A 17,356-nucleotide genomic window follows, 5' to 3' on the forward strand; every position below is an offset into this window, starting at 1 on the left:
AACATTATGACGTCACACGCGTTCGGGTGACGCTTCGGGAGTTGTCGGTGTGTTTTCGGTACTGGATTCAAAGTCTAATTTTTATTTTGAAATAACTTTTGAATTATTGCAAAAAAAAAATTAAAAAAACAGTTTTGTTATAAAACTAATCTATCCATTTAGCACAAAAAATTTTTTTATTCAAATACTCAATTATCAACTCGGTTTACGATATTCGGGGATTTCATGTATGCAATTTAAGTCCACTGGTCTGACGGCTCTTCCCATACTCATCATCATCGGCTGTTCTGGATATATTCATCCTGTTAACTTACTCCCTATGCTAATATTTTTTATTAACTGGAGGAACAAATGACACAGTTTTTCAACCCGAATGCCCAGAAAGGACTTTAAGTAGCTTTTTCCTCATGTTAGGGCAAATATGAATTTACCATATTCATCATTTACTATTATAAACTAGCTGCGTTTCACGTTTCACGGTTTCACCCGCACGCGTGAGTGAGTTTTTCTTTTTATCCAATATTCCTGTGGGAATATCAGTATAAGAAATAGCCTAAGTTACTCGGTTATTTCAATACTAAAAACAAACACTCCATTTTTTTATTATTGGTATAGTTGCGAAAGTTTGTTTATTAGTTTATCTTTATTTAACGTTGCAACTTGCAACGCAGCAATTTTATGACGTGCTCTTAGCGTCTGGGGATAGTTAGGAAGCTACAGTAACAGGCTAGGTACTTTTTACCGCTATAAAACGTTTAATTCCCATGGGAAGATCCGGTATGATTCGCATTGTAATCACTTTGAAATTTAAAAATTCCGGTAGATGGCACTATATTAAAAAATGTGACACGTATGTCAGGTACTGTTAATTTTCTTAGACCACACGAGCGAAACAACATGCAAAAAGTAGTGACCATTGATTCGGGCGATTATAAAATAAAATATTGACCTTTCTATGAACTGTTATAATCACCCCTTATCACCGTAGCGGAGAAGTGGTGGCTCAGTGGCGAGAACCTCCGACTTAAAAATCGTTAGGTCAGGGGTTCTAGACCAGGCAATCGTGCAAGAAATAAATTGATTATTCAATTTATTTGGATGGGTTAGGTTCTGTCGGCCGGGGCGGTGAGGCAGCATGAGACGTGTTCCGCTCAAGCCTCCTCACAGAGGAAGGAGGAAGCGCGTACGCACGTAGTAAGAGCTTGTCCAGAATGGGCGAATTCGTCAGAATTATCTCGTGCGGATTACGCGCATTCGGGGATGAATTCAGTCCACAGGGCAAGAGTTCGCGCGCAACACGGGGTCCCTAGTATCACTACTCGCGCACAATACGCGAGGCCCGAGGGTCTTGTCTAGTCTAAATTCTAAGCATAATGCAAAACTGCGATATGTTTGCATTCTTACGAAAAATAATGCATTAAAAGGACGGATTAGGAGGTATATTACGGATCATAATTTTCCGACAGTTGGCTATCTTGCTAGTTAGGCGATACATACACATAGTCCATAAACACCGGTGGCATTATAGACCAGTGCTTTTCCAACCTTTTAATGAAATGCTTTATTTTATTGGAAGCCCTAATAATATTAGCATAAACTAGCTCATTCTAACTTATTTTAATAAATATCAATAGGTCCTTACAGGTAAATTAGCTTGGAGAAATTTTTGCGTTTGTAGTAGTGTATGGTCAGCAAATAAAATAAAACAACATTTTATTTTTAGTTTTTATTTTATACAGGGTTACTTGTAAAACACCAGCAACCTCGCAGGACAAGATAGCTAACATCATAAGTAACAACATTTGTTCTACGACTTTTGGCATAACGCAATAAATTATTTTTAAATGATTTTTTAAACTTTTATTGTACTCTCCTTACATTTGTAAGTCTATGTTCTATTAATTATCGGATGGACGACGCGACGCCCCCTTCCCCCTCTCGTTCGCTTTTTGTTTACGTAATTTTTGGGAGGCGTAGAGTTTATAATATTCAGACGGAAAATTAAATGAATATTTATTTTTGTATGAAAATAAAATCTAACAAATTATCAAAAGTCGTAGAACAAATGTTGTTACTTATGATGTTAGCTATCTTGTCCTGCGAGGTTGCCGGTGTTTTACAAGTAACCCTGTATATATAAGGGATTTTAAATTAAACTATATGTGTTTCTCCTCTGAAAAAGAGGAGACTTTATTTTAATATTTGCACATTTAACATACATATAACTTTTACATTAACAATGTTACTAAAATGAAAAAACTAACCTGAAAAAGAAACGACATTTAAAGTTTAATTCTTTAGTTTGAGAAGTCAAAGGCTTGCCTCGACCATGTTTTAACACTGGAGCCATATTGAATTAACAATATAAAGTTACAACACTTACACACAAATTAAACACTAGTTATGGCCCTGCCTTCATACAAAACTGCTGAATACGCCGTTCGCACGGGAATAGAATGTGGATGCGATTTCCCTTAGTTAGCATCCAAGCTTACGTCTTTATAATTATTAAACTGTATAAATTCATTCTTTAACTCCGGTCTGCATCGTGCAGACATGGGTGTAAAAGTCTCATTTTAGCTATTAAATGTAGTTTTTAAGTACATCTGAGTTTTCATTTGGGCCCTCCGGCTGCGGGACATGTAATTCACTTCAACAAATATTATAACAATAATAACAAATAATAACAACAATCAACAAATACAAAATTTATCAATTAAACTACGTACATAATAATTATAATTTTTGAATGAAATGTGCTTTATGTTCTAACGCTACCAAACGACTGCACGTGGCACCTGCGGAGTGCGGACAGCGTAAACTGGTTTATTCTGGTTTTGTGCGTGTTTCCACTTTCCACTATCAAGTGACGATTTATTTATTTGTTTTGTTTCGTAATTATTATGGTCAAATATTAATTATGAAACAAATTATTATGGACACGATATTTTATTGTTTCACGGTAGTCGCCTTGTCTTTTGCTCAAGGACGTAAAATTGAATGATATATTTTTTTTTATAAAGTCAAAACCATTTTCTTTCAAATAAAAACTTGTTTTTATTGAAAACAAAAGTGTTGCTAGGAATAAGTATAAAATTAAATAGTAATGTTAGGATATCGAAACATTTTTGTATAGGCCAGAACGATATAGTGGAAACGCGCTCTAAGATCTGAGTAATATACACACCACTACATATGCAAAAATTTCTCCAAGCTAATTTACCTGTATGTATGTCTTTAAAACTATGCAATGCAATTATATGCAGCTTTATAATATGAGGAAGCGCTTGACCACAATCTCTCTGGGGCTCACTGATAGAATTAGAGTATTCAGGTAAATATACTAGAGGGTTGTATAATACAGAGAAAGCAAACTACTGAACTTCAATCTACTATGCAAAGTAATGATATCAAATCTTATTCTATAATATTATACTATATAAAAATACTGATAAAATAATGATGCTTCAAGTATAATAGTCAAATAAAACACAAAAATACATTTTTACGTGTATTAGATTAGAAAAAGAAACCTAATATTTTTCCTCCAAGATGTTTTCGTCTTGCTTCTTCGTGGTCCATGATACCTCCACTAGTGGTGAGTACAAGGTATCTGAAAATTATAAGATGTTTTTATAATTATGATTTTTAATTAAACAACCAGGTTTGCACCAGCCTTTTGAAACATTGACAGGGACAGATAATACATTGAAGACTTTCTTTTTAACATAATACAAATATATGATGTTCAACAAAACCAGAGTACAGTTAACCGCCAATTAACCGAATCGCCAATTTTCCAAATTGGTCCTAAGCATATTTGAAAAAAAAAACATGTAATTTTTGTGTTGCTTTGTTGTTCCAAGCATGGACAATAAAGCAAAACCACTAGACACTTCATATTGCGCTTTTTAAGTTAATTTTATGTGTAACACTTTGTTTTTCTTTATTTCAAGCCTATGTGATATGTCTGGTTATCTGATTAACCAACTCAACCCTGGTCCAAATTAATTCGGATAATCGGTATTCTACTGTATAATCTCAATCTTCTAAACAAATGTTTTTTGAGCACTTTAAGATTTCTACTATCTTTAGTATTAGAAATTTTAAAATTGACTATTATTTTAAGATAATTTCATTTAAAATTAGTGTCCACAACAATTGAAACAATGTTAGCTATATAAGCAACATCACCTTCAGCTACTGCGTTATAATTTTGCACAACATATCAAATCACTAACAAGGATTGTAAGTGATTCACGGTAGTCGTGCGTATGCTCTTATTGACAAAAATAATAACATACAGACAAAAGTGTAATGCAACAAAATAAAATAATCAGAAGACAGAAGTATTATTCAATACAATTTGTCACAAAATTGTGCACAACAACCATTTAATAAATAATAAATATCTATAATATATTTAGTTACTATATAATACATTTAGTGAACTTGGACAAGATCCAGTTCACTAGATATTAAACATATAATTAGTCCATTAAGATAAATAATTATCCACTATGATTTTAGGTTATTATAAAAAGTATGCATAAATGTACATCTACTTTAGTATTTTGTGTATTACTTAGAAATATTGTTTTAAAATATTATAATTTATAATTCAGCATTAAAGAGCAATGTAATACTACTTCATATTATAATAATAAATAATATGTATTATTATAACATTTCTATTTTCTATGATACATATCATAGGTGTATCAAAAATGTTTGATGTGCTTCTATATAATATATTCACAGAATACTAACATTAAGTGATAATTAAAAATAAGGTACTGTTCAATATAATACATACCCAAACTGTCGAGAGGGCAATAAGTTAGTCCACCTTTCAATATCATTGATAGGTACATCAAATCGGGGTGAAATAACTCCACATTTATTTAATCTGCCTGTTAGGTTGACGACGATTTTTCCAGCTCTGTGGTCATCTACAATCTCGAATTCGCCGATGTAACCATGCTTCATCATCACAGTGAGAAACTTCACAATAACTTTGGAGCAGGGCCGAATGAGAACTTGTCTTTTGCCTCGTTTTTCGGCATTGTGGATTGATTTTAAAGCATCACTCAATACGTTCATACGCACCATGGCTGAAAAATTAGAGAAAAGAGTTTTAGCCAGTACCAAACCTTTACATGTATAACCTCGTAAGCCGCACAGTCAAACAATAATACACAAGTTAAAACTTTCACAAGTAGCGAAAATAATGTTTGCACAACATCTAGCACTAAATGCATTCACTAATATCGTATATATAATTTCATTTTATTTCAAATAAACAATGATTACCTAGGATTTAAAACCCGCCTCAACTTTTCGTAATGACAGGCTAGTTGAAAAGAAATAATTTTTTTTTTGCAGTAAGTCACTGTCATTTGTCAAATGTCATTAAGCCGAATCTTGATGCCATTGGTTGCTCACATTAAGGTATTGTTTCATTACGCATAATCTTTAAACCACCAAAGTTGCCTTATAACTTTAATCATTTTATTATTCACGTGACTAATCAGAGACTTTATAAAAATTTATTATAATTATATTATCTTAAAACACTCTTATTAAATTAGTACTAGCATTAATTACCTACATATATGAGACTTTTAATTTAAAAATAACTAATTGCATTTATTTCTTGTTGTAGCAAATCGTTCATTGTGAACTTATAATTTAAATTAACATACCTTGAATTTGATATTTTTAGTTTGTTGTTAAATGCTTTATAAATTTATATTTTATATCTAATATTAAAAAAAAATGTGAGCCATCACCGGACGCGTTGCAGTTAATATTACAATACATAATATATAGATTTACAATATTTTTTTTCTGTAATTTTTTTACAAAAAGAAACTACTGATACTAATTGTGGTCAATAATTTTCCTCTAAATATATTATATAATATATCTACTGCTATTACAGGCTATTACTATTAAAAGTAAAATGAAATGTGCCTATACATTATGAATGAATGAAAATCTTTGTAGAGGAACGGTACTTTTCTGTCAAAGTGAGAACGAATTTGAACTGTGTACGAACTAGGTACACTACACGGAGTGAGAGCACAGTACAAAAATGTTATGTCGTTGGTGCAACACTGGGAACGCTCAACGCACTAGTCGAGCGTCCTTCAAATGAAAGATTGTGAAATGAAGTTTTAAAAACTTTCGAACTTTTAGCAAAAGTTTTTTAAGTATTTTAAAAACAAGTGAGCGTGTTTTAACCTAAAGATTATTTATAAATCCGTTACAAAATGATGAAAATACTTTAATTTTATTAGTTTCATACTTTATAGGGCATAATATAAAGTTGAGTGAACTTTTGTACCTTGCTGGCTAATGGTATAGTTTAATCCCACAGGTACTAAGTACTAACGTATCCTTATTGTTGTGGTGAATGTAGAACCTAGCAACGCATTGTAATATGTGGTGGTGTAGAGAAAACTTAGTGTTTTATAAAAAAGTTTGTTGTTTTACGATAAACAAAAGTTGTGTTCATCGAGCTGCTACAAAATAGTGATTTAAAATAAAGGTCTTGTGTTATGGAAGAACTAGAGCGGTGGAAAAAAATGTCACTGAAAACAGGAATGTTTTTATTGTTTGCCTGCTTGATAAAAATAACTTCATCAGCCGACAGTCTAGGTAAGTTATTAAAAATAAAGATGTTATTAGTTGCTATAAATTTAGGTGAGTCATGTAAGATCTCAAGGTTTAAAAAAAATATCTTGAATTGTTGTTTGAATAGAAAAGGTACATATTGCTTACAAAATATATATTATTTTTTATAAACATTACAATATGTGCATAATAAAATGAAATTTTCAGGGTACCTATCTGATAGATAGAACAAGTTTTTAAAAGCTAAATGGTAACTTTTTTATGTGATTTTATTTATTTACGGGCCTTTGAAGTTGAGTGTTTGAGTGTTTAGTGTTTGAAGTGAACTGTATACTGGGTGATTTTATCTTTCTTAGTATTTCAATCTTTTTTTAACGTAATAACGTTTTTAAAATCGTTTTAGCCGGGTGACATGTTCAGAAACTTGTGTCACACCAAAACCTCACGAGCGCGATCGCAGGTATAACGAGAGAGAGACGGACCGATCTCCCGTCTCATCTCGAGCGCTGCCACCAATAAGACGTTATCACGTAAACATCTCAATCGTAAACCTACTTTACAAACAACCAATTTTTTTTATTCCATTCAAAGATCTAATAGTTAAACTTATTAAGTTAGAGAAATGAAACAACTTTACCCTTAAATTTTAATGGTTTGTAAAGCAAAAACCAAACAATGTTCATAAAATATAAAAATTAGAATGGGGATCTATCACACTCATAAATAAAAAACCGGCCAAGTGCGAGTCGGGCTCGCGCACAAAGGGTTCCGTAGCAGCAAATATAATAAATTACAGTTAAATCAACCTATCTCAAAAACTATAAGAGATACTTTGATCAAACCAAAAATCGTTGAAAGAGTTAATTAGCATGCATCACCTCTATTTTTTTTAGAATTTTATACCCCGTAGTTATAAAAATAGAGGGGGGGGGACATACTTTTTACGACTTTGAGAGCTGATATCTCAAAAACCGTTCACTTTAAGAAAAATGTTTTTTAGAAAACTTTATATCATTTTAAAAGACCTTTCCATTGATACCCCACACGGGTATGTACATCGAAAAAAAAAATTTCATCCCTCAGTTACATGTATGGGGGGCCCCACCCCCAATTCTTTTTTTTACTATTTAGTGTCATATTTTTGTAGCGGTTCATACAACACATATTCCCATCAAATTTCATCACTGTAGTACTTATAGTTTCCGAGTAAATCGGCTGTGACAGACGGACAGACGGACAGACGGACATGACGAAACTATAAGGGTTCCGTTTTTGCCATTTTGGCTACGGAACCCTAAAAAATAGTTCACTATATGCATAAAGATGGTGTAGGATGCCTCTCAATTTTGCCTCAGCCTTGTAAATTTTAGACAAGTAGATGTATTTTAGAGTAGTAGTGTGACCTGTGACCAAACTGGTAGTAAAATTCATGTTATGATGATTCAAATTGCTTATTTTAGGAGAAGAAAAAATGTTTGAGTTTTGAGTTTATCCCTAACAGGCGTTAAGATAGACATTTAAATATTAAAAAAATGAAAATGTAAATAAATATCAATTTAAATGTGAATTATATAATTTCCTATGATTTTAAAAATAATGTCATTAAAGCTTACATCAATTTCATAGCCGGAATGCCTGTCTGAATAATCTGTGACAGGCTATAAGGCAGGCGTCACCGGCACACACACAGGCCAATCCATCTTTCAGGGTATATTTGCCCTATAGCTTGGCCTCCACGGTTCCTTGACCTGAACCCCATTGATTTTTTTCAATGGGGATACTACAGAGGCCTCATCTACTCAAGAGAATGCCACAATTTGGATGAATTAACCCGGAAAATAAGAGTAGCAGAAGAAAACATTAAAAGTAATAGAAGCGCATTCAGACGTGTAAAAGATAACTTTTTCTGGCAATGTCGCACTTGCAATGAGCAACAGGGAGGCCATTTTGAAAATTTCAATGGCAGTACTCCGGGTTAAACCGCAATGCTAGTGCATAATAAAATTAAATTTTCAGGGTACCTATCTGATAGATAGAACAAGGTTTTAAACGCTAAATGGTAACTTTTTTATGTGATTTTATTTCTTTACGGGCCCTTGAAGTTGTGAACATACTGGGTGATTTTATCTTTCTTAGCGGGTTGGCTTTAGTGGACTGCCGCACGAATTTGTTGGAAATATTTATATTGTTAGTTAGCTAGGTAATGTAAGATAGTAATTCCAAAATATTATCGTTAGGAAACTTCTAGTTTTTTAGTTATTAATTTTTAAAGTTATTAATTTTTAGCGCATTTATCCGTTTTGTTGTGCAAAAAAAGATCTACGTAGGTTAAAAAACTATTAAACTTTTATTTTTAATATCCAAATAGGTAGCGAGGAGCGAAGCGACGAGCGTGTTAGGTTAACTCTTGAAGAAGAAGAAGCGCCAGAAGCGACTTTAGGGTGATTCCCACTCAAAAAAAAAACTATGTAGGTTTACACAACTTGTTTGTATTTTATTTATGTATCGTACAATTTTTGTTATTATCGTCTAATGCTTAGTTAAAATGATTTTACACCAATTCCATTCATTTTGAGGTCAGAATAGGAAAATTGATTTTTCTCCAAAACTATTGGTTTCCTAACTTTCCCCTTTTGGGCAAAATGGGCCCCTTAATACGTGCGGCAGTCCACTAAAGAAACCCCACCCCAGATTAGCACGCAAAAAAAATCAAGCATCTACCACAATAATTCACGTCACCATAAATAAAAATTTCATCGTAATCGGCGATAGGTGAAAAATTGAAAAAAAAAACGTTACAACTCCGAAAATACGAAAAATCGTATACATGGGGGCTAGGCATTCGGTACATAAGGTGATTCGGATAGCCCTCTAGGCCCTCTACATCCCAGCTTCACTACTTCTTGGGACACCCTGTACAAACAGGGGTTTAAATTTCAGTTAAAAAACAAAGTTCGCAGTGCACACATTCAAATTATATATTACATGTTTACATTTTTTATTTTAACCGACATAAATCCTTCGTATGAAGGGTGTTTTAAACAAAAGCGGCATAGAATGAGGGATAATGGCGAACGTTTGAATATTATCCTTCTTAAGAAGTAAGAACGATTAAAATAACGATTTGAGTTAATTTAAAATATGAAATTGATTCAAGTTCATCATCATTATCAGCCCATGTTTGTCCACTGCTGGACATAGGAGCAGTGCGTCCTACGCTACGTTTGCCGAGCCGCGGTCTCCACTCTAGTACATGTGTGCCCCAGCGGTTGTCCGTTCTGCCGTCTGCGGCACATAATATGACATATGAAATTGATTATGTACTTTTAAATATTAAATATTATATACGAACTTGGAATATTTTTGCTACATTTACTCACAACTTTACTCATCTGTTCCAGTAAGGTTCCAGTAGAAAGGACAAGTCGTCAAGTTGTTGAATGTAACGTTCAATGTCTTGATTGAATGCCATTTAGCATGCTCGTTGTTTTGGTTAAGGAGGTCAGTAAGGTTAGGTTCGTTGCTTTTTTGAATTTTTAACTAGGTACGAGTACATAGAATTAGGAGCTTCGCGGGGTTCCGTTGGCTCCCAACCGACTTCTTACTTGTAGGAGGTTAGGGTATAAAATAATACTACACTTCACTTTATCACTTTTTATTTTACTGTATTATACTTGTGTACTGTTCACAAATTAAAACAGGACTGAACAAATATTAACGGGTGGCGGTTATTTTATACTTACAAAAAAGATCAAATGAGTTACTATACTCATAATAATTTATTAATTTTTGCATATAATTCCAACAATAATAATTTATTAATTTTTGCATATAATTCCAACACGCCCCCTCAAAAATTAATCATTAAATCAATCTTTACAAAATCAAACTCAAACATTTATTTGTTCAATAAAACTTCTTTTAGAAGCACTTTCGAATCGTCATTACATATTTCTAACATTTACCACAGTACAGTACAGTTTACAAGTATACACTGGGAATACATAATAATAGTCCAACATTTGTTGCAAGGATTAGGAAAAACCCAGAAAAACCTAATCAGACTATATAATATATAATATTCATAAATGTATCAATCAAACATAATTCATAATTTTCACAATAAATTAATTGAATCATTTAAAATGAACCATATTCATTTTAATCCTAATTTGGACTTCATTGCTTGAAAGGCCACGACAGGCAATGGCTTTGTGAGTCCATCTGCTAGCTGCAAACCTGTGGGAATGTAATTTAATTTTATTACATTTTGTTCAACCTTTTCTCTTGAAAAATGATATTTTATGTCTATATGTTTTGACCTCTTATGACTGGTGGGGTTATTTGCAATACTTATGCAACCATTATTATCTTCATATATAACAATGGGTTTATCTATATTTAAATGAACACTAGCCGCTAATGATTTTAGCCATAACGCTTCCCTTACAGCTTCATACAGTGCCATATACTCAGCCTCAGTCGAAGAGGCTGCCACCGACATTTGTTTCTTGGTACACCAAGTTATAGTACAATTATCAAACAATTTAAATATATAGCCAGTTGTACTTTTTCTGTCCTTTGTATCACTTCCACCCCAGTCAGAGTCAACATATCCACATAAAATATTTTCATAATCAGACCGTTTATAACATAATTTTAAATTAATAGTACCCTTAAGATATCTGAGAACTCTCTTTAAACACAGCCATAACTCTTTATTATTTTTATTAGAATATCTGCTAAGTATATTAACACACAAGCTTAAATCTGGCCGAGTACATAACATTACGTACATTAAGCAGCCTAAAACATTACGACAAGGTGCATTATACTTTTCTTCTGAGTTTAAGGCATCATAATTAAGCTTTACTTCCATAGGAGTATTTATGGGATTGCATTCGTGCATTTGAAACTTATGTAAAATTGTTTTAATATATGCACTTTGATCTAATAATATTTCATCGTTAGATCTTGCAATCTTAATGCCCAGAAATAATTTAATTTCTTTTAAATCGGTCATTTTAAATTTGCTCATTAGGTACATTTTAAAACTATTCATAACACTAATATCAGCGCATACAATTACTAAATCATCAACATACAATAGCACATAAATACTTTTATACACACTGCCCTTGTCTAACATGTAAATACACCTATCTACAGAAGAGTTTTGGAAACCTTTTTCCACAAGGCATTGTTCGAATTTTTCGAACCAACACCTAGCGGCCTGTTTTAACCCGTACAATGATTTATTTAATTTGCATACATAATTATCTTTGTATTGTACTCCTTCAGGTATTTTCATATATATCTCTTCTTTTAAGTCACCGTTAAGAAAAGCTGTTTTAACGTCCATATGGTGAATGAGCAAATTAAACTGATTAGCAAAACTAACAATAAATCGGAAGCTAGCTATTCTTGCAACGGGGGCAAATGTCTCGTTATAATCAGTTAAATATTCCTGACTAAAACCTCTTGCAACAAGGCGAGCTTTGTATCTTAAAGGCTTTCCAAACTCATCAGTCTTCAGAGTGAAAACCCACTTGCAATCAACTATATTTCTATTTTCAGGTTTAGGAACTAAAACCCATGTATTATTAATATCTAATGAATTCAATTCATCTTTTATTGCTTGTTCCCAATAAACTTTATCATCCCGAAATTTAATTTCATTAAAAGAGGCGGGTATATTATACAAAACGGAATGAGCACACATTAAGTAATCATTATTACATTCATCAATTTCTTTATATGACACAGGCGGACGCCCTTTAAGCCTAGCACTCCTCCTTAATTCATTATTACTTGAACTCGGACTAACAGACTGTAGATCAACATGTGTTTGTTCACAATCATTTAAATCTTGGTTCTTACTCTTTCTACTAGGGCACTCATTATCATCAGATTTATTACTTGCAGAGACTCTAGGCTTTGACACTGATTTCGACATAAAGTCACTATCAGTTTGGTCATGAGAATTTCGAACATTCTCTTCAAAATTATCTATAGGCCTAGTTTTAATAAAGTTGACCTCGTCAACTATAACGTCTCTAACAACACAAAACCTTTTAATTTCAGGATTCCAAACTTTATATCCGTTTGGTTCATAACCCACGAGAATACCCTTCCAAGATTTGTCGTCAAACTTTGACTTCATAACTTTATTGTGAACATACACAGTCGATCCAAACACCTTTAAATATTTAATTCGGGGCTTTTTATCATGCCACATCTCAAACGGTGTCTTATGACATTGCACCGCTTTAGTCGGAGTCAAGTTAATCAAAAACACAGCAGTTAATACCGCTTCACCCCAAAATACTTTATTTAATTTAGCGCCGTTAATCATAGCGCGGGCTTTTTCAGTAACAGTCCTAACCATTCTTTCTGAGACGCCGTTTAACTGTGGGGTCCTAGGTACAGTTAAATGGTAAGTAATACCCTTCTCAACACAGTAATTTTTCATATCCGTGGATAAGTATTCACGGCCATTATCACAATATAAATTTACTAATTTTGTATTGAATTTACTTTCACTTTTAGCTACAAAGTCCCTAAATACTGAAAATACGTCCGATTTATACGTTATCAAGTAAACCACGGCGTAATGCGTGAACTGATCAACAAAAAGCACAAAATAATTTTTATTATCTACGGTCGGAGGAGTGATAGGTCCACAGACGTCCGAATGAACAATAAATAAAGGTCTCTTCACGTAACTTTTATCCTTGACGTCGTTAAACGGTAGTCTACTCTGTTTACCTTTTATACAGGCTTCGCAAAATTCATTAATTGGCAACAATGTTTCAATTTCATTAAAATCATCTGTCATTTTATTATTTTTCAGTTCTAAAAATTTATTTTTACTAATATGGCCCAAACGTTCGTGCCATAATTTGTACTTGGTAATATTATTATTGCAAATATTAGAAACAGAGTGACTCTCGTGTAACGAAGTCATAAAATCAACAGTTATTAAATTATTATTCAACATACCTCGCATGATGACATTACCACTCTTATCTAGTACACGAGCACCGCACTGGTTGAAAATGATGGTGTAACCAGCTTGTTGCATTTTCGACACGGACAAGAGATTATACGGCACATCAGGACAGTAAAGCACGTTCTCCAAGATTCCCTGTATGCCTGTATCACTGGTTACCTGCAAAGCTCCTTTTTTATTTGCACAGATGAATTGACCGGTTTTAGCAATCGAAATTTTGACAGGCGAATTTAAAAGAGTACAATTGATAAACAAATCTTCCCTGTTTGTTATATGGTCCGATGCTCCGGAGTCCAAGATAAATGTTAATTTGTTACCTCTAGGATCATTTCGATAATTTCCCATCATTAAAACAAACCCAGAAACATAATTTGAAGTTGACGGTTGATTTGTGTCCACTACTTGTAGCGTTTTTTGTCTGTCGGTATAATCTTTATGCTGATTAAATGCCTGATTATTCCTTTTGTAATAGTAGCAGTCATTTTTAACGTGTCCTTTACGCCCACAATGATGACACTTTATGAAATGTGATGTCTTCTTTCTTTTATGACTATCGTAGTTAATTTTATGACGATTGAACTTCCTTTTCTTCGGAATCTCAACTTTAGCCTGTAAGACTTTCATACTAGTGTCACCAGATTCATTCTTCAGCTTCACCTCGTGGTCTAAAAGTCTCGTTTTTACAAAAGCTAACGTTAGATTGTCTTCCGTCAATGTCTCAATTGCAGTGACGATTCCATCATAAGATGAGGGTAGTGTCAAAAATAAATGGGCTATTTTATCGGTCTCTTCCAATTTAGCGCCTGCAGCTAAGAGCTCCGTTATCAAATCATCAAACGTAGTAAAATGCTTGATAAGAGGTACATCGCCTTGTAGTTTTAACGCCAATAACTTCTTTCGTATAGCCAATTGTGTAGCCATACTTTTTCTCTCGTATAGGTTGTCTAATTTTTTGAAAATTTGCCTCGCTGAAGAATCTTCTTTAGCGAAACCGAGAAAAGAATCCGCCAAATATTCCACTATAATACCTTTTGCAATCCTATTGTTTTTCTCCCACTCATTTGTCGGAATGATGGGATCCTCGTCGACCACCTTAAGAACGTCCATTTCGGCCAATAAAGCACGAATACGAAATTTCCACGTACTATATTTTTCGCCATCGAACGGCTTAATGTTTCGCTTCATTTTTTGGTTCTCCATTTTAAATATTAACGTATACGCACTTAACTTAAACAACACTTAACAATTCACCGCACAAACACTGCACTATTATTTTCACTCGCGTAATCTGGGCCCATAACCTGTAGGAGGTTAGGGTATAAAATAATACTACACTTCACTTTATCACTTTTTATTTTACTGTATTATACTTGTGTACTGTTCACAAATTAAAACAGGACTGAACAAATATTAACGGGTGGCGGTTATTTTATACTTACAAAAAAGATCAAATGAGTTACTATACTCATAATAATTTATTAATTTTTGCATATAATTCCAACAATAATAATTTATTAATTTTTGCATATAATTCCAACATTACTAAACACTAAACATTGTTTAGTGACGCTTAAATCAACGTTCGGCCTGGTCATTCAATTGAATGTCGCCATACAATGAATGCGCTAGTCATTCAAGCAAATACCAGATTCAACCAGATGACGGTGACATATACATATATACAGGTGCATATGTAATATATACCTAGGATGGAATTTTTTAATATCATCCCGCAAAACTCCTCAATACACAGGTACATATGACTTTTTCAATAATAACTTGTTTGAAAAACTTATAACATACCTACTAGCTTTCCACCCGCAGCTTCGCCCGCGCAGTCAAAGAAAAACCCGCATAGTTCCCGTTCCCGTGGGATTTCCGGGATAAAACCTATCCTATTTCCCGGGGTAAAAAGTAGCCTATGTCCTTTCTCGGGTATCAAAATATCTCTATACCAAATTTCATGCAAATTGGTTCAGTAGTTAAGGCGTGATTGAGTAACAGACAGACAGACAGAGTTACTTTCGCATTTATAATACATATTAAGTATGGATTACATATCCCTTTTAGATTTATCAGTTTAAAGAACTGCTAGGTACAAGAGAACGATGTATAAAACAAAGTCGTACTGTGTATGTCTGTCTGTTCGTGTGTATGTGTGTCATTTTAGACAATGTTATAGCATGGATCTTTAGGAAGGTTTTAGCATATATAGGTTATTGTTAAGTTTTGGACAAAGCGGGCGAAGCGGCGGCAGGAAGCTGAAGACTAGTATACAATTGTATACAGTCAACCGCATTCTAAGAAACGTAATGAGATCTTATGTAAAACCATGGACTAATAAATAATTATTAGTCCATGGTAAAACTAAGTGACCTCATTATATATTTATATATCATTGAGTTGACTTAGTGTTATGCACCAGAAAAAATCTTTTATTGTTTGAAATTGATGTCTTTGTGAGGCGAAATCTTGCAATATGTTTTGTTTTATTCCTCTTTGCTATATCAAAATTACTTAAATACAATAACTATGATAACCATAGAAATCGAAATAACAAGACACATGATAATAATATAATATCGAATGCCATGTGAATATTATGAATGCTTTTTTTACGGGATTTTTTTGCACGCTTTCCGCAGCTCTTCAAGCCGCCCGCGCCGCGCTTATGTAATGTTTTGTTTAAAAACGTATTTTGTTCCCCAGAGCACTTGGAGAAACGATAGAATCTTTTGGGTATAAGAACCGTAGCTAACGACAGGTACCTTTACTTTAGTTTGAGCTGAACACAACTCAATCATAATACGTAATGAACTTAGCTAACTTAAAGTGGTGTTAAAATATTCAATGACTATTAACGTCAGAACTCAGACTGCGACAATTTGCTCGTGCAAGGGAGTAACATGCAACATTCATTTCTAAGTACACATAATCTTAGAAGCATTTTAAATAATCATGATAGTGTATATCGTATATTTAACAGAAATAACTTTATTGAAAAGCGTTAAAAATATACTTAACATTTATGTATATTCGAATATTAATTATAATTAAATGATATAAAATGTATTATGTTGATGTTTTAAGTAACCGCCCAGGTTTCAACCACAAAACAAAGGATGCTTAGTAACAACTAAAAACTATACCAAACGAAACAAGTAGGTAAAGCTAGACCGCAGAAAAGGAAAACTATGACAGATATCCCTTACAAAAGGATCTCAAAGCTTGAAATTATGACGGGTATACGGGCGTCAGAAAGGAATTCTAAAAGGCACTTAGCCATAACTACAGTTATATTGCTAGCATTGATAATGATCGAACCTTCGACTTTACTATAATGAATACATAAATCATACACTTTACTGAAATTATTTCAATATATAAATAAATAAATAATCTTCTTTCGCTTTCCTTCAAACAGCACCTAATAAACCGTTAAATGAATGGCATCAATAATAATAAATATAAACTGGTCAAGTAAGCACGTATAAAGATATTATCACGGCTACGTTTACGTGAAATGGCCATACAAACATTTTTAAAGTACATGCTCTTTTTCCCAGAGGTGGGAATTACGGCCTAGCGGAACTGAGTAAAGTATAATAATATTATGTGGCGGGTTTACTTATTACATTCATGTTGTTTTAACTTAAGTACCTACGTAGCGCCAGACCTGTTTAATGGGGACATAGGGAACAAAAA

General features: G+C 33.3%; 2 protein-coding genes across 3 annotated transcripts in view; one reads left to right on the forward strand and one right to left on the reverse strand.

Moving 5' to 3' along the window:
* Positions 1-3,498: 3,498 nt before the first annotated feature.
* Positions 3,499-5,451, reverse strand: LOC149905856 (small ribosomal subunit protein uS8A). The gene is made up of 3 exons (XM_090105829.1): positions 5,314-5,451; positions 4,817-5,114; positions 3,499-3,613 (listed from the first exon to the last, which is right to left on the reverse strand). The coding sequence occupies exons 2-3, from the start codon at positions 5,110-5,112 to the stop codon at positions 3,520-3,522; spliced, it is 390 nt and encodes a 129-aa protein (XP_089961955.1). The 5' UTR covers positions 5,113-5,114; positions 5,314-5,451; the 3' UTR covers positions 3,499-3,519.
* A 942-nt stretch (positions 5,452-6,393) lies between these two features.
* sdk (sidekick cell adhesion molecule) overlaps positions 6,394-17,356 on the forward strand; it is a 46,946-nt gene continuing 35,983 nt past the window's right edge. For both annotated transcript variants that reach the window (XM_090105913.1, XM_090105914.1), the window contains exon 1: positions 6,394-6,663. In XM_090105913.1, coding sequence (XP_089962039.1) covers positions 6,564-6,663 — 100 coding nt within the window. In that variant the 5' untranslated portion in view covers positions 6,394-6,563. The remainder of the gene's footprint in view (positions 6,664-17,356) is intronic.

The sequence above is a fragment of the Colias eurytheme genome, chromosome 9 (genome assembly GCF_061535395.1).
Source record: "Colias eurytheme isolate Ceu_HAF_F1 chromosome 9, ilColEury1 Martin Lab GWU primary, whole genome shotgun sequence".
Taxonomy (NCBI): Eukaryota; Metazoa; Arthropoda; class Insecta; order Lepidoptera; family Pieridae; genus Colias; species Colias eurytheme.

Excerpts from the sequence above, each read along its gene's own strand:
- LOC149905856 (XM_090105829.1), bottom strand. The coding sequence starts at position 5,112 with ATGGTGCGTATGAACGTATTGAGTGATGCTTTAAAATCAATCCACAAT. Across the intron at positions 3,614-4,816 it reads TTGCCCTCTCGACAGTTTGG|ATACCTTGTACTCACCACTA; the intron begins GTATGTATTATA and ends TATAATTTTCAG.